Here is a 27948-nt window from a genome sequence, read left to right on the forward strand (position 1 = left end):
AGGCATCGAGGCCCGAGACACTTGAGGCAGCCTCTTTTTCCTATTCGGAACAATGAAGTCCTCTAGATTCCAGGTTACCGTCAGCTGTTGCTCAATAATTCTTACCCTCGGATTTCTAGGGTAGTTTTGGAACTTTTGTTCATTCTTCAGTTGTTTCCACAGCCCAAGGAGAACATGTTTGGGCTGACAGTCAATTTTCACAAATTGAACGCCTGCCCGGAGGAGGTCATTGAACATTTGTTTCTGGGACATTCTTATGGGTCCCAATTGAGGGGTTCATGGGGCCGGTCTTCTAGTTTTAATTACTGGTAAAACCTCAGCCTCTTCTACCACTCAAATATTACGCTTGGTTTGCAGGCTTTCTGTCACCCCAAATCGTCTGCCAGTTGGGCTGCCTGTTGAACCACTGCTTCTGATGCTACTAACGGATTTAGTATGGAAACTAGTGTTCCATACATATGCGAGGGAGCCTGTTGTAAAATTAGGTCTTTCATCCCCGACGAGAATCTTACCATGTCGGGGCTATTAAACGCTTCCTCATAGATGGCTTCCCTCATGCCTAATTCCCTAATGTAATTTTGAAGGTCCTCCATAGAAGACCATACACCTGTATTTACCGGCATATCGGTCTTGTTTGGCCAGACCATGCGGCAGGCAGCCATTAGCCGATCTACAAGAGAGTGGTTTTCATCAGGGAACTGGGTCCCTGCATACAACCTCTGCCTAAGGGCAGGATGGATAGTTACTGTTGCCAATTCAGAGACTTCAGGTCCACTAACTGTTACACCCTCAGCGCCTAAGTCCCATAGACGTAGTAACCAAACTGATACACTCACCCGTGGCCTTTGTCTGAAACGCTGGACTAAGTCCATCAATTCAGTGGCCGTATATGGGCGGTCCATCATATGGAAGTGTGTGACCACTGATCAGGAGGCAGCCCCTGCTGGTCGATCTTGGACCTTTTTTATTTTTTGTGTTATGATAGGACAAGTTTGTAATGAGTCCATCCCAGGAGGCTCCTCTAAATCATCTTTAGTAACTTCATTCTGAACCAGATCTGTTGTTCCAGGTACCTGGTCGCCATTTATTGAGATATGTGGAATAATACAAGGATGGAAACAGATGTTCAAAGCTTATTTTAAGGTGGAATAATGAAAAGACGGTAATAAGTTATCAAAGCTTATTTTAATGCATAATAATACAGTGTTGCTAATAAATATTCAAAGATTATTATTACGTGGAATAATACAAAGATGTAATAAATATTCAAAGGTTATTGGAAGGTGATGGAAGGTGCTGGAAGGACTCACTCAGCTTTCTGCTCTGTGCTGCTGGAAAACAAATCAGAGGAAGAGGTTGTCAGTGGGTCAGTTTGGTTTGCTGGGACAACTCCAGAGGGTCTGAACCTTTCCACCTGCCCCTCGGTCCAGCCACGTTCCTATCCTCCCAATCCTCTCCTTTTACCCCTTCCTTCGTTCCTAAAAGAAAGGCAAACATTATTAAGTGAGCAACAAAAAAATCTTAGGAAAAATCCCCCTTCCTCCTCCTGTGTAGCTCCATGGAGCAGAGCTCAGCACTGACTTAACCATCCCTGTCCCTGCACAACACCTCCCTGCGCTCCGTCCCCTCTGATCTCAGCTCACCTTGCTTTCTATAGAGAAAAATGTTGAAGAAAGCTGACCCAACCAGAAGTATGCTGACCACTACCAGAGCCACCTTCCAGGGTCCTTCATTCTGACAAAAGGAATCTGGAAAAAGCAACAGGAAAAGGGTTCCTTTTTCATTCCTTTAAGTGGAAAAGCAAGACTCAAACTTAGGTGACCACGGAACCCCAAGGTGCAGCAACCAGGGTGCAGTGACGCACAATGACAGCGTCCCCGGCTTGGCACAGGTGGAGGAGCAGCTCAGCATCGTGTGCCCACAGCCACTGAGACATGAAGAAACCCATCACAGAAAGCCAACCACCTCATCCATGCAGATCCATCCCTAAATCACACCATGTGCCTGCGCCAACTCATGGGGCCATTGGACCCAGACTTCTACCAAAGACTGCTTCTTCAAAGGCATATCTCCATCCATGGACACCCCAACCACTGACCTGACACCTCCAGGATCAGCATGTCTTCTTCATAGGCATCACCATCTTGCACAGCACAGATGTAGGACCCACTATCAGCCAAGCTCACTGCAGTGATGCGCAGATCCAGGTTTCCATCAGACAGGCCATTCCTGAGCAGTTCTGTCCTCCCTTTATATTCCTCCATCTGCTCCAGGTCTGATCCATTTTGGTAGTGGTGCACGAGCCCAGTAGTCCCATGTAGGAACCATCTGATGTCTGAGCTCCAAACCTCCTTGGATGGGGACAAATGACAGCGAAGCACAACGTCCTGTCCCACGTTGGCAGTGATGTGATCATTTGGTGCCACCACCCTGAACTGGGCTGGGCAATGAGAAGGGCACAGAGAGATGGTGAGATGGTGGCTGTGTGAATGTAGGGACATGGAGCGGCACAGGGTGAGTCGGTGTGTGCTCCATCCCATATCAAAGCACTGGAGAGGGAGCAGGAGGGAGTGGGGAAGGAGTCCTTGGGGTGGGAACCCACTCACAACATGCGGTGGAGGTGGAGAAACAGAAATTCTACCCCAATTCACACATTTCATGAAAGAACTGAAGTGAAAGCAAAACTCAAGCAGGGCTGGTTGCTGGGCTTGGGTACTACTTGCCCCACGGCTGCTTCCAAGCCCCACAGCAACACCTGTGCCAGGCACAGCAGCCCCACAGGACCCCTACCTGATCCCAGATGGAGGAGGTGCAGAGCCACGAGATGAGCCAGGAGGGTCCTCCAGGGATGGGAGAAGTTGGAGTGTCTGCAGTGCGATGTGAAGCCCATCTGTGCTGGAGGAGAGGAGGGGGGAAGGAGTTAGGGAAAGGAGAGAGAGGAAGGAGACTGAGAAGGAGATGGTGGAGGAGATGGAGTAGAAGATGGATTTAAAAAAATGGTTAAACAATGAGAAAAGGAGATAGGGAAATGAGGTGGTGAATGAAATGGAGAAGAAGTTGGCAAAGAAAATGATGGAGAAGAAGGGGAAGAAGATTTGGAATAAAGATGGGGAAAAGTTTGGGCAGGATATGCAGGAAGAAACTGTAGGAGAACAGAAAGGCACAGAGCGTTACAGCCAGCAGTGGAGGAGGGGATGGGGTCACTCAAACAGAAGTTCCATGAGCACAGCCAGCACCACCTTGGGCAGTGCCGGTGCTCCTCACAGGCTGCAGGGCAGAGCAGGTGACCCCAAAAGGATTTCCCATACAAGGAGCCCCACAGAGACAGAAACCCCTCACCTGAGCTGCAGGAAACTCACAGCTACGCCCAGCTTCTACCTTTGCCCAGCTCCAGGATGTGGTAATTCCCTCTGATGAACTTTACCCCTTTGGCAACAGAGCAAACAGTTGGGAACCTCTGAACACCAGCATCCCACTGTTTTTTCATGCACAGCCCTGGGGCTCTGCAGCCAACACCAGCATGGAGCCAGGAGAAGCATTGCCACGGCACAGCCATGGGGTGTGCTCCATGAGCTTGCTCTGAGCCGTACCCAAGGTGTGATGGTTTCTTTGGTCAATAAGAATTTGTAATTAACCAACCAGTAATGCAGGAAGTATCGAATCTTTGCCCCTGTGGCAACCCCAGAGCCACTCTTCCCCTGGTGAAGGGTTTGTGGGTACCAAGAAGGGTTTGTGGGGAAGGAGGGCAATGGCTTGGTGCACTCAGTGCATGCAGTCTGGATTGCTTTAATGAAGGAGAGCTGTAATGGCAGGGAGTGAAAGGAGGAGGGCCGTCCCCTGGGATGTGTGCCAGAAGCATTTGAGGCTCCAGGCTGGTTCAGCAGCTCCCACCCAAACCTCAGGCTGTTGGATGAGCTCTTGGTTAATGTTTACCATCAGCACAGAGGGATGAGGAGCACATGGCTGAACTGCCAGGAGCAGCCTTTGGGGCTGCTGTTTCTTTCTTGGTGTCCAAACAGATCTCTGGCGTTGCCAAAGGCACCATCCAAAACTATCCTGAGTAACATGAACATCTAATTCAGCTGGGAGGGTAGGATCAGATATACCCAATGCCTGAGCTTGTTTATCCGACAGTTTAAACTTGTCCTATCATAACACAAAAAATGAATACGTCCAGGATTTTTAACTGGTGAGCCCAGTGCGGGGACAGCGAGGCTGCCGAACATAGTGGGGACAAGTTTGTAATGAGTCCATCCCAGGCGGCTCCTCTAAATCAGCTTTAGTAACTTCATGCTCAACCAGATCTGCTGTTCCAGGTACCTGGTCACCATCTATTGAGATGTGTGGAATAATACAAGGATGGAAACAGATGTTCAAAGCTTATTTTAAGGTGGAATAATAAAAAGACGGTAATAAGTTATCAAAGCTTATTTTAATGCGTAATAATACAATGTTGGTAATAAATATTCAAAGATTATTATTAGGTGGAATAATACAAAGATGTAATAAATACTCAAAGGTTATTGGAAGGTGGTGGAAGGTGCTGGAAGGACTCACTCAGCTTTCTGCTCTGTGCTGCTGGAAAACAAATCAGAGGAAGAGGTTGTCAGTGGGGCAGCTTGATTTGCTGGGACGACTCCAGAGGGTCTGGGCCTTTCCACCTGCCCCTCGGTCCAGCCACGTTCCTATCCTCCCAATCCTCTCCTTTTACCCCTTCCTTCATTCCCCAAAGAAAGGCAAACATTAATTAATGAGCAATATGGGAATCTCAGGAAAAATCCCCCTTCCTCCTCCTGTGTAGCTCCATGAAGCAGAACTCAGCACCACCCCGACTATCCCTGTCCCTACACAACACCTCTCTGCTCTCTGTCCCCTCTGCTCTCAGCTCACCTTGCTTTCTATGGAGAAAAATAATGGTGACAACAGATGACCCAACCAGAAGTGTGATGACCAGAGCCAGAGCCACCTTCCAGGGATGGGTGATCTGGAAGAGGGGTCTGGACAAAACAAGAGGATAAGGGCACATTTTCATTCCCATAACTGGAAAAGCAAGACTCAGACTTTTCAAGTTCACAGAGCAAAAGGATCAGCAGCCAGGGAGCACAGCCACTGTGTTCCCATGTTCCCATGACGATACCCAACCCAGAAACCCAACCCAACCACCTCATCCATGCAGATCCATCCCCAAATCATGCCTTGTGCCCACTGCAACTCCAGCATCTCATGGGGCAATTCAGCCCAAACCTCTTCCAAAAGCTGCTCGTTCAAAGGCAGCTATCCATCATTTGACATCCCAGCCACTGACCTGACACCTCCAGGTTCACCACAGCCCCTGCATAGCCATCAGCATCTTCCACAACACAGATGTATGTCCCACTATCGGTGGAGCTCACTGCAGTGATGCACAGATCCAGGTTTCCATCAGACAGGCCATCCCTGAGCAGTTCTGTCCTCCCTTTATATTCCTTCACCTGCTCCAGGTCTGATCCATTTCGATAGTGGTGCAAGAGCCCAGCAGACCGGTGCTGGATCCATTTGATGTCTGAGCATCTCCAAGCATTCTTGCGTGGGGACAGCTCACAGTGCAGCACGACATCCTTTCCCACCGGCAGTGATGTGATCATCTGGTGCCACCACCCTGAACTGGGCTGGGCAATGAGAAGAGCACAGAGAGATGGTGAGATGGTGGCTGTGTGAATGTGGGGGCATGGAGCGGCACAGGGTTAGTCAGTGTGTGCTCCATCCCATATCAAAGCACTGGAGAGGGAGCAGGAGGGAGTGGGGAAGGATTCCTGGGGGTGAGAACCCACTCACAACGTGTGGTGGAGGTGGAGAAGTGACAGAAAGTGGACCCAAAATCACTTGTTTCATGAAAGAACCGAAGTGAAAACAAAACCCCACAGCTGTTTCCCGACCCCACAGCAACATCTGTGCCGGGCACAGCAGCCCCACAGGACCCCTACCTGATCCCAGGTGCAGGAGGTGCAGAGACACGAGATGAGCCAGGAGGGTCCTCCAGGGATGGGAGAAACTGGGGTGACTGCAGAGCGATGTGAAGCCCATCTGTGCTGGAGGAGAAGAGGGGGGAAGGAGTTGGGGAAAGGAGAGAGAGGAAGGAGACTGAAAAGGAGATGGTGGAGGAGATGGAGTAGAAGATGGATAAAAAATGGTTAAACGATGAGAAAAGGAGACAGGGAAATGAGTTTGTGAATGAAATGGAGGAGCTGGTGAAGGAGAAGAAGGGGAAGAAGATTTGGAAAGAAGATGGGAAGGATATGCAGGAAGAAACTGTAGGAGATCCTCGACAACCGATGTATCCTCCTCTGCGTTCCTTCACTTCATCCTCGGAATGGGAGGAATGAATGGGGAGCAAGCAGAAGCGGGAGGATACCCCCCCTCCTCGAGATGGGGCGGGTTGTGGGCGTCGCTTCACACCACCTGGCTGGAGGGTAGGCGTGATCAAGTCACGGATTGGTCAAAGAGAAGAGAAGCTATTGAGAGTAGAAGCCTTTCTATCGCTGTTGGGGCTGAGGCAGCCTGGATGCTGGGGTTGGGCCTTCTATTGCTGCTGGGAGTCAGGGGTGTTGGCCAAATTGGCCTGATTTTCATGTGTCAGCTAGGATTAGGTCGAGGAGAGGGAGGGTGTTTGATGGGGGTAAATGGTTTGTTGAATTTCTCAGGTATTTAATGTAGAGGCTAGTCATGCTAGGCTTAGGATTAGTCCGATGTCTACAATTCGGTTATAGATTATAGCTTGAAGGGCTGCTGTGTTAGCTTTAGCTCATCCTTGTCATCAGCCAATGAGGAGGAATGATATAATTCCTACTCCCTCTCACCCTACGAATAGAAGGAATATGTTGTTTGCAATTGTGAGTGTGAGTATGGCGATGAGGAAGGTGAGGAGGTAGGTGAAGAATTTTGTGATAAATGGGTCAGAGGCTATGTATCATGTTGTGAATTCTAGGATTGATCAGGTTACGAATAACACGATCGGGAAAAATATTATGGAATATAGGTCTATTTTGAGGGTTAATGGGATTTTAAAGTTTGGGATGAATTGTCATTCTCAGTAAGTAATGATGCTGTCTGTGCCTGAGTAAAGGAAGGCAGTATTTTGGATTAGGCTAATTGTGAAGGCAGTTTTAATGGTTTTAGAGATTAGTGATGGGGAGTTTTTTAGTTTAAGTAGGGGGGGAAGGATGATGAGGGTGAGGAGGATGGTAAGTGTTAATGGTGTTAGGGTGTTGAGGAGTAGTGTTATACGGGGGCCTGGTCAGGGGTGCCCTGGGCTCCAGTTGGTCCCTTTGGCAGCAAAAGCAGTTGCTCGGCTGGTAGAGGCTATCGAGAAGAAGGGGCTGAGATCGCCTTGGACATTGAATGCACTTGAGTCACTAGTGGCACAGGGTGCTCTGCTCAGATCGACTGATTAAAGCAGTTGAGGGCGCTGATCTACCCCGAGCCGTGCATGATCCGGTCATAGTGGACTGCTTTAAGCAAAGATCACATTAAAGTATATGAGATCTGCTCCGAGCAGCACCTGGGGAAATATCAACCCCAGGGGAAATAATCAGGTTTATCTTGGACAAACAAAAGGCTACTCCTCTGACTCACGAGGGAGGGTCTTGTTGCTGCTCTTTCCCAGGTCATGGTAGCAGCCAATTCAACATCCAGGCCCTCTGAATTAGGCCCATGTTTCCGATGTGGCCAAAGCATTGCCACTAGGGCTATTCTTAACTTGTGGTGACCGTGCTTGGCAAGGCATTCCAAGAAATCTGATTGGAAGATCTTGTTCTTTAGGGAAACAGTTCTTGCTTTATGTCACACCGCTTGGATGCAGCTGGCGTTTGCTCATGGCATGTTGGTCTGTCATGCTGCCAAATGTAGACACACGATCCTCCAGAATAGAGCGGCTTGCTAATGGATATGGTTTCCAAGAAGCTGAATGCATGCATTGCTTCACCATTTAACTGTTTCACCACCATGGTGTCTGTATGCAGTTATTGGTCCAGTTCTGGTTATTGGTCAGTTACACAAAGCAGAGCAAGAAGAATATGCAGCTCTGGTTCATAGGGGTTTTGTTCAAGCAAAATGCATCTGTTTTCCTGATTCCCACTCTGCTTCATTTCCTTGGTCTTCCTGCAATAGGAAATCCATCTTGGAGGGGATGGGGACGCAGCCAGGATCACAGACGTGACCCTGAAGGAGCATTGCCAGGTGTGGGGTGAGAGCCATAGCAGTGAGCACAGGATCACTCCTTTCTCTGCTGATGGTGAGGATGGGAGGGGGTTCAGCAGAAGCGGAATCCTTCAGCAGGAGGATTGGGTGACATTGGGATCCCATCAGAGGCTGGACGTTGGGATGCCATGAGGGATGAGCAGGTCCCATCACACGTGGACATCTGGGTGACATCAGGGATGGTCATTTCCCAACCCACGGAGGCATCAGCATGACAGTGGGGACAGCTGGATCCCATCCCATGTGCACATCTGTGTGCCATGCTGCATGGACAGCTGGATGGCATTGGGAATGGCCACGTCCTGTTGCATTGAGGATATCTGGGACCCACTGGGGACATGATTGGGTGATGGTGAGGTCACTATGAAGGCAACACTGTAGGAACATGAGCTTAACATGGCCTGATGACAGGTCTGTAAACCATGAGCAGACCATGAAGGGGCAGAGGGACAAAAAGGGGGAGTATGGGATGAGAATAGGGTCACAAAGCGGCATCATTACGGTGAGAACACTGGGTGACCACAGCCATACAGTGGGGTGAACACTGAATGACCGTGGTGATATCATGGGGGACCATCTGGTGGGACGAGGGCCGTGGGGACCCCCGTGGGGCGGTGGGACCGGGGAATAGTGTCAGCAGCGCCCCACAAGCAGAGACCCATTAAGGATCCATTTCTGGGTGCTAAAACTCATTGAAGTGACTGAAAGGAAACAACATTCCTCCCTCTGTGGCCATGATGGTCATGCAGAAGACAGCAAGGAGAAGTGCCAGCATTGGCAGGGATAGGCAAGGAGAGAGACCTGAATGTAAATACAGTGTAATATATGGATAAGCCTTCCCCTAGAATCCTCCCCCCATAAATAATCATCAAGAACAGCTACATCAGCCCCAGTCTATGGGGAAAAACAGAGGTTCCCACCCCCCACCTCCCCCCATGCAATCACATCACCTCCCATTGCCACTCATTGTTACCCCCTGCAGTTAAACACCCCCCTCCCCTTGCAATGGGATTATCCCCATTGACTCAAATCAAGGCTCAGCAAAAAGATAGAACCCCAAATCCTCCCTGCTGACCCCAACCATTTGCCTGTGTCCGTCTGATGCTGGATGTAAACAGAAATGGTTGTAAAATGGGCTTTTTCAAGGGGGATTTCCATTAAAAGGCAGCAGGGCAGATGGGGAAGGGGTGAGGGGAGATGCCCAGCAGCAGAGTTCCCATGCAGGACGCAGCAGTTTTGCTGCCAGCAGCAGGAAGCAGCTTCCCCTCCTTTCCCTGCTGGGAAATCACTCCTTTTTGCTGCCTTTCTTCATGCTTCTCACCCCCGTGTTGCACACTTCTTCCAGCTCACAGCACACTTTGCATCCCCTCACACATCACTTCTCCCTCCCTCACAACCAGTGGCTCCTGCCTGCCTGCAAAGCAGCTGCTCAGCTCTCCTTTGCAGCCTTTACTCCCACAGACCCCGTGCAAAACCCACCTCCATCTCCATCCTTTCTTCCATTGGCAAGGAATGGGATTGCCCAATCCAAATCAAATCCATCCCTTCCGCTATTCAAGCTGCTGAGCCACAGGCTGGTGGAGAATCAGCACATATCGCCTTCCTGCCCCCACCCTGATTAGCAGCCAATACACTCTGACCCCTCAACTATCCCAGCTTGATTTCTTTGCTTTCTTATGTGTACATTTAGGTGTTTATTAGCAGTGATTTCCCAGATCCTTGCTGCTTACCCCACTGTTCAGCATCATGTTGCTCATTGCCACCGCTGAACCCAGAGGTGTTTCCATCCCTCAGAGAGCTGCAAGATGAGCCATGGGCCGTGGCGCCCCAAAGGGAAAGGCTGCGGGGCTGCATCTACCCCTATTGGTTGTGTTGGTGTTTGCTTCTGTTGTGATCTGAAGGCAAAACCAAGACGACCAAGCGCAGTCAATGCCATTTCCTGGCAGTGGACGCAGGCGGGTTGGTCACCAAGCAAGAAGTTGCTGCAGGACTTTGTGATTTTGGGGCCGTTGTGTTGAACTTCTGAGCCATGGATGAGGAAATGATGAGCGCTGATTCAAGGCATCCTATGGGCTGTTGGTCTCCTGCTCAGCGGCAGCGCGGTAAGGGGTGCTTTGTGTGGTGGGTGCTCATTGCAGGCTGGGTTTGGGCTCTTGTTGTTTGGGTTGCGGGTCGATCATGGCTGGTGTAGGGGAGAGAAGGAAGGGCTGGGGGAGTAGGAAGCCTGGGAATGGCCAGAGGTGTGATGGTTTGGGGCCAAAATCAGCCCAAATTGGGATGGCCAATGTGAGCCAATGGAAGACGATGCATGAGATGGTGTCAAAGGCATCCTGGATCCATGTGGCACGAGGGCTGCAGAGATGCCAGTCCTGCCAGCCACCAGCTGCCCCACAGCTGGCTGGTTCCACAAGGCCTGGGGGCTGCTGAGCTTCTACCCCGTGCTCTATGGGACCTGCAGGGCCTTCCCCACCTCCAAAACCACACATGGAGGCGATGTCCCTGTGTCCAACCCACCTGCAATGGGAGCCCATCCCGTGCTGCCTGCTGCTGTCAGCCCTCTGCACCACCTCCTTCCCCATTGGGAACCACTGGGAGCCACCGGGAAGGGTCTGGGAAGTCCAGAACTGGAAGAGATAAAGAACTGGTGCCATCATGTTCTGCTTATACACAGCATGGGAGTCAATAGGAAGGGTCTGGGGGCCTCAAATTTTGGAGGAAACAAAGCAGCCATCAACTTCTGGGCCAACGTAGAAGCTATTTAAAGAGATTTGACTTGGAAATTGATTTAAATGCCTTAAAAATATATTTTCTTATAAACCAAATGTCATTTTTCACACTGATGGACTACTCCAGGTCCTACCGTGTGCCCCCACTGGCACCAGATCTTCCTGAAAGCCTGCATGCTCGAGCTGCTGCTGCTGCTGCTGCTGCTGGTGGGGCTCAGCGTGTGGGGTGAGTGACCAGATCCCAACCACATCCGCTGCACAGGAAACCAAAGCTCTTCTGAGCAGAAAACACCTTCTTGCTGCCCAAAGCCAGGCTGAGGCTTTGCAATGGGGTTGGGGTGATCACCCAGCAATCCCAAAGCAGCACTCAATGAGAGAAACACCCCATGCTTAAACCTGGGTGGGCAATAAAAGCATTGCTTATATGTGATTTTATATGGCTGAATTGACTGAATACAATCGGAACCAGAAAGGGTTTGCACAAGAGCTGTAGGATCCAAGCCCAAACCTGCTTGCTTTCCATGGGCTTGTCCCCATAGGGCCCCGTCTCAGCCCACTTTGTGCCCCAAAGTCTTTCAGCAAACATCCCCACCTCCAAGCGCTGCCCTGCACTGCCCTGAGCCCAGCGGGAGGAATGGGATGGAGCTGAGTGAGAAGAGCTCCATTGAGCAGTACTTCTGCCAGCAGACATGGAACAGCTCTGCAGGTAATGGCCTTGCCAAGGCAATCCTCCTGGCTGGGATTTCTCCCACCTGCAGATGCTGATGGCTCTTTCTCTCCAGCCCCTGCTGCCTGCCTGCTCTGCCCCCAGTTCTGGAGGCTTGTAGGGGACCGATGCTACGGGCTTTCCATGGAAAAGGGGATCTGGACACGAGCTCAAAAGGAGTGTGAATATCAGCAGTCTCAGCTGGTGGTGCTCCGGAGCGTGGCAGAAAAGGTCAGCATAGAGCAGGGAACTGGAAGGGACCTGGTACGTGTGGGTTTGGTGGGAGAAAAGTGCTCTGGAGTGACTGGGTGTCAGCAGGAGGGTCAGTGTTTCCAAACCCAAATGGGGCTGAAGCATCAGCAGAGGGGTTGTGGTCTGGATGATGGCCTTTAGGGTGAGGGGTCAGCACATGGCAGTAGGCACATGGGGTTGGGGTCAGGCTCATTGGGGTTGGGCTTGTTGCTATATAAGAGCATCAGGGTTGAGGTTTAGGGTGGGCACATGGGGGTTGTGTCCCCTTACCACCCTTCCAACAGGATGAAGGATGGAAGCAGAACTCAGGTGGTCACAGCAGTGCCACCATCTTGGATTGAAGCCATTCCCACCCCTTGAGCTACATGAGAGCCAGGCAGCATTCCAAGCATGGCTGCTGTCTGCATCCCATCTGCTGGGGGTCCAACGAGGCAGACTTGGTGGCCCTGCACCCCAGCAGCCCCTTGCAGAAGGATTTTGGTGCCATTTTTACAGGAGGAGCTGAAGGAAATGGCAGGTGTGGGGAATCAGCCGGTGTGGATTGGATTACAAGTGTCCGGCAATGAATGGCAATGGGTGGACAAGTCGTCCTTCAACAGCACAGAGTGAGTGTTTGTGCAAGCATTGCCTGCCTCCTTCAAGGCGGGTGTTTTGGGTGCCAAGAGGCTTCTTTGGCAGCTTTGGTCACCTTCCCGTGGTGGAGAATCACTGCGGGACCTTCAAGAACAGCCAAGTGGAGGAGGATGAGTGTAACGGTGAACACGAGTGGGTCTGCCAGAAAGAACCTCGACGTCTCCAGCCATAATGTGTAGGAGATGGAGGGGAACGCAGCCCCTCCCCCTGCTGTGTGCCCACCCCAAAAGCCCCAAGCATTGGGGTGAAGCTCTGCAATACGGCTCTGGAAGGAGTTTGGGGCGTGCAGAGCCCAGCACTGCCCGGGCACACGGGGGGACATCACTGTATGCACTCATGCAATCAGCTCATCATCCTGTGTTATTTCTTGCCATAATAAATACATGAATAAATAAATCATGGCTTGTTGTTCAAGCAGAATGCATCTGTTTGGCCCCTTCCCACTCTGCTTCGCTTCCTTGGTCTTCCTGCAATAGGAAATCCATCTTGGAAGGGATGGGGACTCAGCCAGGATCACAGAGGTGACCCTGAAGGAGCAGTGCCAGGTGTGGGGTGAGACCCATAGCAGTGAGCACAGGATCACTCCTTTCTCTGCTCATGGTGAGGATGGGAGGGGGTTCAGCAGGAGCTCTGCCTTGGAGTTCCATAGGGCTGTCCCATAATTAGGGAGAGTCCCTTGGTAGAGACTCCAGAATGGAAGCTGGGCCACATAATAGGGGAAAATTGGGCCATTGAGATGCAAAGAGCGGAAGAGTGGGATTTATTGTTATTATTAATTTTCCATCCTGCTAATTTGGGGGGAATGGGATGAAGCAGGATGGGGTGATGCCTTTGGAATGGTTGGGAATGTTGAGGAACGCCTAGTTTAGGGTACAACATTTGTGCCACCTTTTGTAGGATTGGGTCTTTGCTGGGGATGCATCTCAAGGTTCTTTGAAAACCCTGAAATCCCGCATTCTATACCCAAAATATTGGTACCCTCATCATAGGGATGCTTGGTGTCACACCTTTATCACTTGAAACAGCAGGAGGAAGACGAGGATCTCCAGCACTGCCTACAAAGGAATGATGAGCAGCTGCACGTGGGGGCTTTTCCTTCTCACCCTGCTTGATTTGGACCTGGTGGAGCAGAGAGCAGATGTGATTTTGCTCTTTTTTCCCCCTTTTTTGCCTTTTACTTTTTGCTGGGTATTCCACATTACTCCATCAATATTGATTTCCTTCATCTCGTGGATCTCTGGATAGTTTTGTTTGACTTCTGTTTCCATAGAAGACATAGAAGCCTTGGACCCATGCTGCTGTCTACCCGTGCTGCCCGTTCAGCCCTCAGAAATGAAAGCAGCAGGAAGGAAGTGAATTATAACAGCAGGCTGGCTTTGTTCACACCGCAACCACATCCTGGACCCTCCCCCTACAAAAATGGTTCACCTTTTGTGCAGGGATAGGAGCAGCTTTGGGACAGCGCTCTAGAACTGCAATGGAGAGCTTCTGCTGAACCCCCTTCCCATCTTCACCATGAGAAGAGAAATGAGTGATCTTGTTGTCATCGCTTGCCAATGGAAGAAAGAATGACGATGGAGGTGGTTTTGCACGGGGTCTGTGGGAAGAAGGGCTGCAAAGGAGAGCTGAGCAGCTGCTTTGCAGGCAGGCAGGAGCCACTGGTTGTGAGGGAGGGAGAAGTGATGTGTGAGGGGATGCAAAGTGTGCTGTGAGCTGGAAGAAGTGTGCAACACGGGGGTGAGAAGCATGAAGAAAGGCAGCAAAAAGGAGTGATTTCCCAGCAGGGAAAGGAGGGGAAGCTGCTTCCTGCTGCTGGCAGCAAAACTGCTGCGTCCTGCATGGGGACTCTGCTGCTGGGCATCTCCCCTCACCCTGCTGAACTGAGCTGCACATTCTTCATGATCTGCTTTGCGTAACTGACCAATAACCAGGTCAGGACCAATAACTGCATACAGACATCAGTGAGGTGGAACAGTTAAATGGTGAAGCAACACCTGCCTTCAGCATCTTGGCAACCATGTCCATTGGCAAGCAAGACAAATTCTATAGCTGCCCTATTCTGGAGGACTGCATGTCTGATCTTACCCACGTCCATCAAAAGATCTGATATCACCTGTGTTGTAGCATTTGCCTGCTTGTCAGACCAACATGCCACTGCTTAAGGCAGTCCACTATGACCGGATCATGCACGGCCCGGGGTAGATCAGCGCCCTCAATTGCTTTAATCAGTCAATCTGAGCAGAGCACCCTGTGCCACTAGTGACTCAAGTGCATTCAATGTCCAAGGCGATCTCAGCCCAAGCATCCACTTCCAATTCCAAACGAGCCCATTAGAGCCCCGGGACACCCCTGACCGGGCCCCCATATAACGGTAACAGGAAATGCCTCCACCCCCACAGGAAATGACAGGCTTCTATTCTCAATAGCTTCCCTTTTATTTGACCAATCATTGACTTCATCACGCCTATCCTTCCCGCCACATGGGTGAAGTGACACCCACAACCCGCCATGCTCGCTCACCCTTCCCCCCCCACTCCGACGATGAAGTGAAGGAATGCAGAGGATACATCTTTTGCTGAGGATCTCCTACAGCTTCTTCCTGCATATCCTTCCCAAACTTTTTCCCCATCTTCTTTCCAAATCTTCTTCCCCTTCTCAATCATCACCATCACCAACTCCTTCTGCATTTCATTCACAAACTCATTTCTCTAATCTCCTTTTCTCATCGTTTAACCATTTTTTATCCATCTTCTACTCCATCTCCTCCACCATCTCCTTCTCAGTCTCCTTTCTCTCCCTCCTCCAGCACACATGGACTTCACATCGCGCAGCAGACACTCCAGTTTCTCCCATCCCTGGAGGACCCTCCTGGCTCATCTCATGTCTATGCACCTCCTCCATCTGGGATCAGGTAGGGGTCCAGTGGGGCTGTTGTACCTGGCACAGGTGTTGCTGGGGGGCCGGGAAGCAGCTGTGGGGCATGTAGTACCCAAGCCCAGCACCCAGCCCTGCTTGAGCTTTGCTTTCACTTCGGTTCTTTCATGAAACGTGTGATTTGGGACGAATTTCTGTCTCTTCTCCACCTCCACCACATGCTGAGAGTGGGCTCCCACCCCCAGGATTCTTTCCCTACTCCCTCCTGCTCCCTCTCCAGTGCTTTGACATGGGATGGAGCACACACCCACTCACCCTGTGCCGCTCTATGCCCCCACATTCACACAGCCACCATCTCACCATCTCTCTGTGCCCTTCTCATTGCCCAGCCCAGCTCACAGTGGTGGCACCAAAGCTTCATGTCACTGCCATCATAGGACAGGACGTCGTGCTACGCTGTCATTTGTCCCCATCCAAAGATGCTTGGAGCTCAGAAATCAGGTGGTTCCTGAACGGGTCTACTGGTCTTGTGCACCACTACCAAAATGGTTTCAATCTGGAGCAGATGGAGGAATATAAAGGGAGGACAGAACTGCTCAGGAATGGCCTGTCTAATGGAAACCTGGATCTGCTCATCACTGCAGTGAGCTTCGCCGATAGTGGGTCATACATCTGTGCTGTGCAAGATGGTGATGACTATGCAGAAGCTGTGGTGGAGCTGGAGGTGTCAGGTCAGTGGCTGGGGTGTCCATGGTGAGAGAGCTGCCTTTGAACAAGCAGCCTTTGGAAGAGGTCTGGGCTGAATTGCCCCGTGAGATTCTGGAGTTGCAGTGGGTGCACAGTGTGATTTGGGGATGTTTCTGCATGGATGAGTTGGTTGGGTTGGGTTTCTGGGATGGGTTTCTTCGTGTCTCAGTGGCTGTGGGCACACAATGCTGAGCTGCTCCTCCACCTCTGCCAGGTTGTGGATGCTGCCATTGTGCTCCAGTGCTCCCTGGTTTCTGCCCCTTTGGTTTCCGTGATCTCCCAAGGCTGAGTCTTTCTTTTCCTCTGATGGGAATGAAAAGGGAGCCCTTTTCCTAATGTTTTTTTTTCAGATCACTTTTCCCAAAACATTCATCCCTGGAAGGTGGCTCTGGCTGTGGTCGTCACACTTCTGGTTGGGTCACTTGTCATCATTGCTTTTCTCCATAGGAAGCAAGGTGAGCTGAGAGCAGAGGGAACAGAGCTCAGGGAGGTGTTGTGCAGGGACAGGGATGGTCGGGGTGGTGCTGAGCTCTGCTCCATGGAGCTACACAGGAGGAGGAAGGGGGATTTTTCCTGAGATTCCCATATTTCTCATTAAATAATGTTTGCCTTTATTTTGGGAATGGAAAAAGGGGAAAAAGGAAAGGGGTGTTGGTGGTTAGACGGATAATAACGGATAATAATGGATAATGGCTGGACTGCGGGGCAGGTGGAAAGGCCCAGACCCTCTGGAGTCATCCCAACAAACCAAGCTGTCCCACTGACCACCTCGTGTTATGCTTTGTTTTCCAGTGGCACTGAGAAGAGAGCTGAGTGAGTTCTTCCAACCCCTTCCACCACCAAAGTCCCATTAACAGAACTGATAGAAGACTGCAGAGTGCTGGGTTTATGCCATGGGATCTTTGGGGCCTTGGGATGTGTTGGGGTCAAGGGGTGTACTGGTGCTGTGGGTTGCACTGGGGTAATGGGATGTGTTGATCCTGATTGATCCACATGATCCGCTCTTGCCCAATCTGTTCCTTCCTATTGGTTTAATTCCTTCTTGGAATGTGAGTTCTCATTGGCCATTTACCAGAACAAAAACTTTTGGGTTGTGCGTATGGCAGCAGCCATGGGATCAGAATCTGTTTCCTCTGACGATGCATTTCTTTTGCTTCTGTTTTGCAGAGAGAAAAGATGCAATGCTGGGTAAGTCTCCTTCCCCATACTGAGGGAATCTGGGGTCTCCCCATGGCATCAGCTGTGGGATGAGCAGCTGCCCCCCCTGACCACACAGTGCTTTCCTCTTTCTTTTCCAGTGGAACTACCTCCGATGTTGAGTGAGTCTCCCTTTACAATCCTATTTTTTACCATGTTCTACCAGTGTGAGCTGTGGGATGCGCAGTTCCCCTCATCACACATTGTTTCTGTTTTTCCTCTGTAGAGAGAAGTGATGCAAAGTTGGGTGAGTCACCCTCCCCAAACCAATGAGATTTAGGATCTTCCCATGGGATCAGCCATGGGATGACAGTCTGACCCTTCTCACTGTGCATTTCTCATTTGTTTCTTTCGCAGGTACACAGGCCAGAAAACTGGGTGAGAACTTCCTCCCATATAAGAAAAGAAAAAGGGGGCTCTGCCTGTATGAGCCATGGGATGAGACATTCCTCTCATCGTGCATTGCTTTTCTCTTTCTTTTCCAGTGGAAATAAGTGAAAAATTCAGTGAGTATTCTTTCCCAAAACAATGGATAATGAAGTTGCTCATAGGATGACAAGCTACCCAACCTCATCACTCAGAGATTCTTCTTTCTTTTTTGCAGACAATTGGAATCTTGATCTGAGTAAGTTGCAGTTACTAAACAGGGAATGCATGGTCTTCCCAAGGGACTGCATATGGGATGAAAATTCCCCTCTGACCATGTACTGCATTTCTCTTCCTTTTCCAGAGATACGTTATGGATTTATTTGTGAGTCTCCCCTCCTGAACTAAAAGCACTGGAGACTGCCTGTGTGAGCTGTGGGATGAGATGTTCCTCTTATCACGCACTGTTTTTGCTTTTTCTTTGCAGATTCACGTGCTGTCATGCTGAGTAAGTCACTTTCCCTGCACTGAAGAAATTGGGGTCTTCCCATGGGATCAGCCATGGGATGAGCATCTGACCCTTCTCATCATGTATGTCTTGGTTTCTTTTCAGAGAAACATGTTGCAGAACTGGGTGAGTCCTCCCTCCCAGATTTAAAATGCTGGGGTCTCCCTGCATGAGCTCTGGGATGAGATGTTGCTCTCATCGTGTTTTTTGTTTTTTTTTTTTTTTTGCATTTTCTTTCCAGAGAGAAGGGATGCAGTGTTGAGTGAGTCTCCTTCTCTAAACCTAAGAGATTTGGGGTCTTCCCATGGGATCAGCCATGGAGTGATAATCTGACCCTTTGCATCATGCAATGCTTATGTCTCTCTTTTGCAGGGATACAAGTTGTAAAACTTGGTGAGTCCACTCTCCCAAACTGATTAAAAATGGGGGGGTTCTTTCTGTGTGAGTTGTGGGATGAGCTGTTCCTCTCATCATGCATTCTTTCTGCTTTTCTTTGTGGAGGGAAGGGATGTAACATTGGGTGAGTCTCCGTTCTCAAATCAGAGAGATTTGGGGCCTTCTCACGTGATCAGCCATGGAGTGACCATCTGACTCTTCTCATCATGTATTTCTTTTTACTTCTTTTGCAGAGGAAGAAGTTGCAAATTTGGGTGAGTGCTCCTACCCAAATTAAAAAGAAGGGGTTCTTTCTGTGTGAGCTGTGGGATGAGATGCTCTTCTCATCATGCACTGCTTTTCTTTTTATTTCAAGTGGAACGAACTGAAGCAGTGGGTGAGTCTTCATCCAACAACCCAAAGAATATGGGGTTTCCCATGGGGTGACGAGCTGTCACACCTCATCATGTGATGCTTTCTCCTTATTTTTCTTGCAGAGATACAGAGTACACAGCTGAGTAAGTAGCAGTCACTGAACTGAGGGAATCTGGAGTCTTCCCAAAGGACTGTGTATGGAATGAAAAGTCCCCTCTGACCATGTACTGCTTTTCTCTTTCTTTGTCAGAGAAAGACTGTAAAGAGATAGGTGAGTCTCCCCTCCAAAAACACTTGGATCTTCCTATGGGATCTGTGGGATGAGATGTTCCTCTCATCAATTGTTGCTTTTCTTTTTCTTTTACAGTGGAAAGAACTGAAGCATTTCGTGAGTCTTCCCCAACCCAAAGCAATGTGGGGTTTCCCATGGGATGACAGGCTGTCCCACCTCAGCATCCCTTGCTTTTCTCTTTATTCTCCAGAAGAACCATCCAGAAGAGCACTGGGAGATGGGCTGTGCCTCGCAGTAACCACAGGAGATGAGCTTCATGGACCACAGATTGCACAGGATAACAAACCCACGCTAAGTCCAAGCCAGCAAGGAAACCCACAGCAGGATCAAGAGGAGCCAGTGTCTCTATTGAGTGAGAACCCTGCAGTTCTTGAGCCAAACCTGCCCCAGGAAGCACTGAGCTGAGGATGTGCGACCTCCAATGCAAATACAGTTGCAAGAAAATAAACAAAGAAAGGAAGAATACAGGAGGAAGGCAGAGATATGATATGATTGATATTGATATATTATATTGATATATTATATATATAACATATATAATATATATATATATTATATTGATATATTGATATGATATGGACATGTTGGGAAATAGTGTGATCATGTATGAGAGTTTGTGGAATCCAATGAATTATGTAATGCTTTTGTTAATGTAAGCATGCACACAGAAGCTGAGGTAGAGAATTGCTTTGGGTGTTAAAACTATTCTCTTTTGTAATATAATAAAGGACACCTCGTGGTGCTTATCGATCATTGATTGTTATCAGTTATTGGAGGTTTGGTTCCATGGAACAGGCTGAGTCTTCATCATGGCACCAAAGAAACGTGGGCTCCATGAGATAATAAGGTGAGCCTTCTTACCACGCATTGCCTTCCCAGCAGAACAGGGCTTGCTCCTGGGAGATAAAAAGGTAGATATTAGTCGACAAAAAATACACAAAACCAAGAAAATTAAATAAAGGATACTGAAAAGAAAAATAAATATCTATAAGAGTAACTTTAAAAACCAACACACCATCCTTCCTCAGCGGGGAAGCAGTGATGGCAGCCCTTAGTGTCCCATCGTGGTGCTATGGGAACTGCCCCACACTTCAGAGCTGACCCCGTGAGCCCCAAAAGGGGTTGTGGGGGGGCCTCTCATTCACAATTACCCCCATCGCTCATACTGTACACCCAAAGAAGCAACAGCTGCCCAAAAGAATCCTCCTGGCGGTTCAGCCACGTGCTCCTCATCCCGCTGTGCTGATGGTAACCATTAACCAAGAGCTCATCCAGCTGCTTGTGGCTCGGCTGGGAGTTGCTGTATGAGCCTGGAGTCTAAAATGCCTCCAGCACACATCCCAGGGGATAGCCCTCTTCCTTTCACTCCCTGCCATTACAGCTCTCCTTCATTAAAGCAATCCAGATTGCATGCACTGAGTGCACCGAGCCATTGCCCACCTTCCCCACAAACCCTTCTTGGTCCCCACAAACCATTCACCAGGGGAAGAGTTGCTCATGGGGGCAAAGATTCGATACTTCCTGCATTAATGGTTGGTTAATTACAAATTCTTATTTACCAAAGAAACCATCACACCTTGGGTATGGCTCAGATAAAGCTGATGGAGTGCAGCCCACAGCTGTGCCATGGCAATGCTTCTTCTGGCTCCATGCTGGCGGTGGTGGCTGCAGAGCCCCAGGGCTGTACATGAAACAGCAATGGGATGTCGGTGTTCAGAGGTTCCCAACCGTTTTCTCTGTTGCCAAAGGGGTAAAGTTCATCAGAGGTAATTACCACACCCTGGAGCAGAACAAAGGTAGAAGCTGGGCGTAGCTGTGAGTTTCCTGCAGCTCAGGTGAGGGGTTTCTGTCTCTGTGGGGCTCCTTGTAGGGGAAATCCTTTTGGGGGGTCACCTGCTCTGCCCCGCATCCTGTGAGGAGCACCGGCACTGCCCAAGGCAGTGCTGGCTGTGCTCATGGAACTCGTGTTTGAGTGACCCCATCCCCTCCTCCACTGCTGGCTGTAACCCTCGGAGCCTTTCAGTTCCCTACAGCTTCTTCACGCACATCCTTCCCAAACTTTTCCCCATCTTCTTTCCAAATCTTCTTCCCCTTCATTTCCATCATCTCCTTCACCAACTCCTTCTCCATCTCCTTCTCCACCTCATTTCCATGTCTTCTTTTCTCATCGTTTAACCATTTCCTACACCATCTCCTTCTCAGTCTCCTTCCTCTCTCTCCTTTCCCCAACTCCTTCCCCCCTCCTCTCCTCCAGCACAGATGGGCTTCACATTGGGCTGCAGACACCCCAGTTTCTCCCATCCCTGGAGGACCCTCCTGGCTCATCTCGTGTCTCTGCACCTCCTCCATCTGGGATCAGGTAGGGGTCCTGTGGGGCTGCTGTGCCTGGCACAGGTGTTGCTTTGGGTCCAGGGAGCGGCTGTGGGGCAAGGACTACCCAAGCCCAGCCATGCTTGGGTTTCTCTTTCACTTCTGTTCTTTCATGAAACATGTGATTTTGGGTCCTATTTTTGTCTCTTCTCCACCTCCACCACACGTAAGTGGGCTCCCACCCCCAGGATTCCTTCCCTACTTCCTCCTGCTCCCTCTCCAGTGCTTTGACATGGGATGGAGCACACACCCACTCACCCTGTGCCGCTCCATGTCCCCATGTTCACACAGTCACCATCTCACCATCTCTCTGTGCCCTTCTCATTGCCCAGCCCAGCTCACAGTGGTGGCGCCAAACGATCATGTCACTGCCATCGTGGGACAGGACGTCGTGCTGCGCTGTCGTTTGTCACCTTGCAAGGATGCTTGGAGCTCAGACATCAGATGGATCAAGCACGGATCTGCTGGGCTTGTGCACCACTACCAAAATGGATTGGACCTGGAGCAGATGGAGGAATATAAAGGGAGGACAGAACTTCTCAGGGATGGCCTGTCTGATGGAAACCTGGATCTGCGCATCACTGCAGTGAGCTCCTCTGACACCGGCGCATATAGCTGTGTTGTGCAAGAAGGTGATGCCTATGCAGAAGACATGCTGAACCTGGAGGTGTCAGGTCAGTGGCTGGGGTGTCTATGGATGGAGATCTGAAGGACAGCAGCCTTTGGAAGAGGTTTGGGCTGAATTGCCCCATGAGATTCTGGAGTTGCAGCGGGTGCACGGTGTGATTTGGGGATGGATCTGCATGGATGAAGTGGTTGGGATGGGTTTCTGGGATGGCTTTCTTCGTGCCTCAGTGGCTGTGGGCACAAGATGTTGAGCTTCTCCTCCAACTGTGCCTAGCTGGGGACGCTTCCATTGTGTGTCTCTGCTCCCTGGTTTCTGCCCCCTTGGGTTCCCAGATCTCCCAAGACAGTCTTGCTTTTCCACTTACGGGAATGTAAATGGAACCTAAGTCCTGAGTTTTTTTCCAGATCCCTTTTCCCAGGTCATCCATCCCTGGAAGGTGGCTCTGGCTGTGGTCATCACACTTCTGGTTGGGTCAATTGTCGGCCTTGCTGTTCTCCTGAGAAAGTTCGGTGAGCTGAGAGCAGAGGGGACGGAGCACAGAGAGGTGTTGTGCAGGGACAGGGATGATCGGGGTGGTGCTGAGCTCTGCTCCATGGAGCCACACAGGAGAAGGAAGGGGGATTTTTCCTGAGATTCCCAGTGTTCATTAAATAAAGTTTAGCTTTAGTTTTTGGGAATGAAGGAAGGGGAAAAAGGAGATAAGTGGAAAGATGGGAACTTGGGTTGACCGCGTGGCAGGTGGAAAAGCCCAGAACCTTTGAAGTCATTTAAACAAACCAAGCTGCCCCACTGACCACATCTTCCCCTGCTTTGTTTTCCAGTGACACAGAGCAGAGAGCTGAGTGAGTCCTTCCAGCTCCTTCCACCACCAAAGTCCCTTTAGTGGAACTGATAGAAGACTGCAGAGTGCTGGGTTTATGCCACGGGGTCATTGGGGCCTTCGGATGTGTTGGGGTTATGCGATGTACTGGTGCTGTGGGATGCACTGGGCTAATGGGATGTGTTCATCCTGATTGATCCACATGTAGAACTCTTGCCCAATCTGTTCCTTTCTATTGGTTTAATTCCTTCTTGGAATGTTAGTTCTCATTGGCCCTTTCCCAGATCTTTTTCTGATTTGGGGTCTGGGCATGGTAGCAGCCATGAGATCAGAAGATGTTTCCTCTGACCATGCATTTCTTTTGCTTCCATTTTGCAGAGAGAAAAGATGCAATGCTGGGTAAGTCTCCTTCCCCATACTGAGGGAATCTGGGGTCTCCTCATGGCATTAGTTGTGGGATGAGCAACTGCCTCACCTGACCACACGGTGCTCTGCTCTTTCTTTTCCAGTGAAACTACCTCCGATGTTGAGTGAGTCTCCCTTTACAGTCCTATTTTTTACTGTGTTCTACCGGTGTGAGCTGTGGGATGGGCTGTTCCCCTCATCACACATTATTTCTGTTTTTCCTTTGCAGAGAGTAGTGGTGCAAAGTTGGGTGAGTCACCCTCCCCAGACCAATGAGATTTAGGATCTTCCCATGGGATCAGCCATGGGATGAATGTCTGACCCTTCTCACCGTGCATTTCTCATTTGATTCTTTGCAGATACGCTGACTACAGAACTGGGTGAGAACTCCCTCCATATAAGAAAAGGGGGCTCTGCCTGTGTGAGCCATGGGATGGGACGTTCCTCTCATCGTGCATTGCTTTTCTCTTTCTTTTCCAGTGGAAATAACTAATAAATTCGGTGAGTCTTCTTTTCCAAAACAGTGGACCATGGAGTTTGCCATGGGATGACAAACTATGCAACCTCATCAAGCAGAGATTTTTCTTTCTTTTTTGCAGACAATTGGAATCGTGATATGAGTAAGTTGCAGTTACTAAACAGGGAATTCGGGTTCTTCCCAAGAGACAGCATATGGGATGAAAATTTCCCTCTAACCATGTACTGCATTTCTTTTCCATTTCCAGAGATACGTCATGGATTTTATTGTGAGTCTCCCCTCCCCAATTAAATACACTGTGTGAGCTGTGGGATGAGCTGTTCTTCTCATCATGGACCGTTCCTGCTTTTTCTTTACAGATTCAATTGCTGAAGATCTGAGTGAGTCTCCCTCCCTATACTGAAGGAACGTGGGTTCTTCCCATTGGATCAACCATGGAATGATCATCTGACCCTTCTCATCACATATTTATTTTTTGTTTCTTTTGCAGAGAAATGCACTGCAGAACTGAGTGAGTCCTCCCTCTCAAAGTAGAAATAAAAGCATCTCCCTGTGTGAGCTGTGGGTTGATATGCTGCTATAATCCTGTGTTGCTTTTCTCTTTCTTTTCCAGAGGACCACAGTTCTGAAATGGGTGAGTGTCTCCTCCTGAATAAAAAATGTTGGAGTCTTCCTGTGTGAGATGTTGGTTGAGCTGTTCCTCTCACCATGTGTTGTTTCTGCTTTTCTTTGCAGAGAGAAGGGATGCGATGTTGGGTGAGTCTCCCTTTCCAAAATGAAAGAGATTTGTGGTATTCCCATGCAATCAGTCATGGGGTGATCATCTGAGCCTTCTCATCATGCATTACTTTTTACTTCTTTTGCAGAGGAACAAGTTGCTAAGCTGGGTGAGTGCTCCTATCCAAATTAAAAAGAAGGGGTCCTATCTGTGTCAGCTGTGGGATGAGATGTTCCTCTCATCACATGTTGATTTTCTTTCTCTCTTCCAATGGAACATACTGAAGCATCTGGTGAGTCTTCCCCAACCCAAAGCAATGTGGGGTTTCCCATGGGATGACAGGCTGTCCCACCTCAGCATCTGTTGCTTTTCTGTTCCAGAAGAATCATCCAGAAGACGACCAAGAGATAACATGCGCGTCATAGCCACAGAAGTTAAGTATCATAGACCACTGATTGCACAGGATAATTTGGATAAGATACCCACGATAAGTCCAAGCCAGCAAGGAAACCCACAGCAGGACCAAGAGGAGCCAGAGTCTGTATTGAGTGAGAACCCTGCATTTCTGTGAGCCAAAGCTGCTCCAGGGAGCACTGAGATGAGGATGTGCGACCTCCAACTCAAATCCAATTGCAAGAAAATAAACAAAGAAAGGAAGAATACAGGAGGAAGGCAGAGAGCCTGGATAAGATATGGACAAGTCGAGAAATAGTGTGATCGTGTATCAGGGTTTGTGAAAATCCAATGTGTACACAACAGTTTTGGAAACACAAGAAAGCATGCAGAACCAGAGGTAGAGAACTGCTTTGGGTGTTAAAACTATTCTCTTTTGTAATGTAATAAAGGATACCTGCTGGTGTTTATCGATCATTGATTGTTATCAGTTATTGGGGGTTTGGTTCCACGGAACAGGCTGAGTCTTCATCCTGGCACCAAAGCAACATGGGCTCCATGGGATAACAAGCTGTATGGGAAATTGGTAATCACAGCCAGAACCTCTGATTAATCGGCTGAGGCAAGTGTAGGGTCAGCTGTGGGAGCACAGGTGAGCGTAATTTAGCTGTGCTCCTGGAAGGGGTGGAGCTCAACTTCACCTCCACTAAGACCTCATTTAAGGGCTGACCCCCACTGAGGCAGCATCTCTTGGAGATTGCCCCCTGGTGGAGATTGCCCCAGCTTTCCAGCCAAGGCATTGATTTTGGTGGGTTTTCCTTTACCTTTTGTATATTTACCATCTACATATTATTTGACCTTACATTTGGTGAGCCAGGGAGCAGCCTGTGGATACGGAAAAAAGATATCTTTCTTATGGAATATGTTTAATTGGTTCAAGGGGTAGAAAGTTACCCCCTTAGGAAAGATCCTCCCTGGGTAAATCCCAGGATTTATGGGATCCCCGTATTTCCAAGTTGCAACTATTATTGAACAATGGGGTCCTTTACGGGTGGTGGACAATATGTCCCCATTCCGTCTAACCAAATATTTTCAAGGATTGCATAAAGATATACTTACCACCACAGAAGGACAATTGGCCGCATCCACAGTGGCTTGGCCCTTACTAACTGCCTTAAATCAGGCTGAGATGAGATCAAACGATATTGATCGTGAAAATCAATTATTAAAAGTTCGCATCGAGTAACTAGAGAGTGAGCTCTTGCTGCCCAAAGCCGAGTTGGGGCTTTGCAATGGGATTGGGGTGATCACCCAGCAATCCCAAAGCAGCACTCAATGAGAGAAACACCCCATGCTTATATCTGGGTGGGGGATAAAGCAATGGTTATGATTTATGATTTTATATGGCTGAATTGACTGAATGCAACCAGAACTAGAAAGGGTTTGCACTAGAGCTGTAGGATCCAAGCCCAACCCTGCTTGCTTTCCATGGGCTTGTCCCCATAGGGCCACGTCTCAGCCCACTTTGTGCCCCAAAGTCTTTCAGCAAACATCCCCACCTCCAAGCGCTGCCCTGCACTGCCCTGAGCCCAGCGGGAGGAATGGGATGGAGCTGAGTGAGAAGAGCTCCATTGAGCAGTACTTCTGCCAACAGACATGGAACAGCTCTGCAGGTAATGGCCTTGCCAAGGCAATCCTCCTGGCTGGGATTTCTCCCACCTGCAGATGCTGACGGCTCTTTCTCTCCAGCCCCTGCTGCCTGCCTGCTCTGCCCCCAGTTCTGGAGGCTTGTAGGGGACCGATGCTACGGGCTTTCCATGGAAAAGGGCATCTGGACACGAGCTCAAAAGGAGTGTGAATATCAGCAGTCTCAGCTGGTGGTGCTCCGGAACGTGGCAGAAAAGGTCAGCATAGAGCAGGGAACTGGAAGGGACCTGGAAACGTGTGGGTTTGGTGGGAGAAAAGTGCTCTGGAGTGACTGGGTGTCAGCAGGAGGGTCAATGTTTCCAAACCCAAATGGGGCTGAAGCATCAGCAGAGGGGTTGTGGTCTGGATGATGGCCTTTATGGTGAGGGGTCAGCACATGGCAGTAGGCACATGGGGTTGGGATCAGGCTCATTGGGGTTGGGCTCGTTAGTATATAAGAGCATCAGGGTTGAGGTTCGGGGTGGGCACATGGGGGTTGTGTCCCCTTCCCACCCTTCCAACAGGATGAAGGATGGAAGCAGAGCTCAGGTGGTCACAGCAGTGCCACCATCTTGGATTGAAGCCATTCCCACCCCTTGAGCTACATGAGAGCCAGGCAGCATTCCATGCATGGCTGCTGTCTGCATCCCATCTGCTGGGGATCCAACAAGGCAGACTTGGTGGCCCTGCACCCCAGCAGCCCCTTGCAGAAGGATTTTGGTGCCATTTTTACAGGAGGAGCTGAAGGAAATGGCAGGTGTGGGGAATCAGCCGGTGTGGATTGGATTACAAGTGTCCGGCAATGAATGGCAATGGGTGGACAAGTCGTCCTTCAACAGCACAGAGTGAGTGTTTGTGCAAGCATTGCCTGCCTCCTTCAAGGCGGGTGTTTTGGGTGCCAACAGGCTTCTTTGGCAGCTTTGGTCACCTTCCCGTGGTGGAGAATCACTGCGGGACCTTCAAGAACAGCCAAGTGGAGGAGGATGAGTGTAACGGTGAACACGAGTGGGTCTGCCAGAAAGAACCTCGACGTCTCCAGCCATAATGTGTAGGAGATGGAGGGGAACGCAGCCCCTCCCCCTGCTGTGTGCCCACCCCAAAAGCCCCAAGCATTGGGGTGAAGCTCTGCAATACGGCTCTGGAAGGAGTTTGGGGCGTGCAGAG

General features: G+C 49.8%; 5 protein-coding genes and 1 pseudogene across 5 annotated transcripts; 4 read left to right on the plus strand and 2 right to left on the minus strand.

Annotated features, from left to right (window-relative positions):
* Window positions 1-1266: 1266 nt before the first annotated feature.
* On the minus strand, window positions 1267-6491 carry LOC140263017 (myelin-oligodendrocyte glycoprotein-like). The gene is made up of 5 exons (XM_072357750.1): window positions 6439-6491; window positions 2791-2890; window positions 2099-2440; window positions 1644-1748; window positions 1267-1331 (listed from the first exon to the last, which is right to left on the minus strand). The coding sequence occupies exons 2-5, from the start codon at window positions 2888-2890 to the stop codon at window positions 1267-1269; spliced, it is 612 nt and encodes a 203-aa protein (XP_072213851.1). The 5' UTR covers window positions 6439-6491.
* Window positions 4514-6378, minus strand: LOC140263018 (myelin-oligodendrocyte glycoprotein-like; annotated as a pseudogene).
* Window positions 6492-10220: 3729 nt separating the features above from the next.
* Window positions 10221-12848, plus strand: LOC140263114 (killer cell lectin-like receptor subfamily B member 1C). Its single transcript, XM_072357865.1, has 6 exons — window positions 10221-10337; window positions 11089-11187; window positions 11533-11667; window positions 11744-11898; window positions 12415-12524; window positions 12598-12848. The coding sequence occupies exons 1-6, from the start codon at window positions 10265-10267 to the stop codon at window positions 12722-12724; spliced, it is 699 nt and encodes a 232-aa protein (XP_072213966.1). The 5' UTR covers window positions 10221-10264; the 3' UTR covers window positions 12725-12848.
* Window positions 12849-15363: 2515 nt separating this feature from the next.
* Window positions 15364-19691, plus strand: LOC140263019 (myelin-oligodendrocyte glycoprotein-like). Its single transcript, XM_072357751.1, has 11 exons — window positions 15364-15463; window positions 15816-16157; window positions 16524-16628; window positions 16966-16986; window positions 17597-17617; window positions 17728-17748; window positions 18224-18244; window positions 18350-18370; window positions 18617-18637; window positions 19245-19265; window positions 19477-19691. Exons 1-11 carry the CDS (start codon window positions 15364-15366, stop codon window positions 19689-19691), a joined length of 909 nt encoding a protein of 302 aa, XP_072213852.1.
* Window positions 19692-21343: 1652 nt separating this feature from the next.
* LOC140263094 (myelin-oligodendrocyte glycoprotein-like) lies at window positions 21344-23167 on the plus strand. Its single transcript, XM_072357840.1, has 4 exons — window positions 21344-21645; window positions 21989-22330; window positions 22689-22793; window positions 23106-23167. Exons 1-4 carry the CDS (start codon window positions 21546-21548, stop codon window positions 23165-23167), a joined length of 609 nt encoding a protein of 202 aa, XP_072213941.1. The 5' UTR covers window positions 21344-21545.
* Window positions 23168-24125: 958 nt separating this feature from the next.
* LOC140263020 (killer cell lectin-like receptor subfamily B member 1C) lies at window positions 24126-27946 on the plus strand. The gene is made up of 10 exons (XM_072357752.1): window positions 24126-24129; window positions 24347-24367; window positions 24601-24621; window positions 24723-24743; window positions 24854-24874; window positions 25086-25272; window positions 26605-26771; window positions 26848-27002; window positions 27520-27629; window positions 27703-27946. The coding sequence occupies exons 1-10, from the start codon at window positions 24126-24128 to the stop codon at window positions 27827-27829; spliced, it is 834 nt and encodes a 277-aa protein (XP_072213853.1). The 3' UTR covers window positions 27830-27946.
* The last annotated feature ends 2 nt before the right edge of the window (window positions 27947-27948 follow it).

Source organism: Excalfactoria chinensis, chromosome 27 (assembly GCF_039878825.1).
Source record: "Excalfactoria chinensis isolate bCotChi1 chromosome 27, bCotChi1.hap2, whole genome shotgun sequence".
In the NCBI taxonomy this organism is placed as follows: Eukaryota; Metazoa; Chordata; class Aves; order Galliformes; family Phasianidae; genus Excalfactoria; species Excalfactoria chinensis.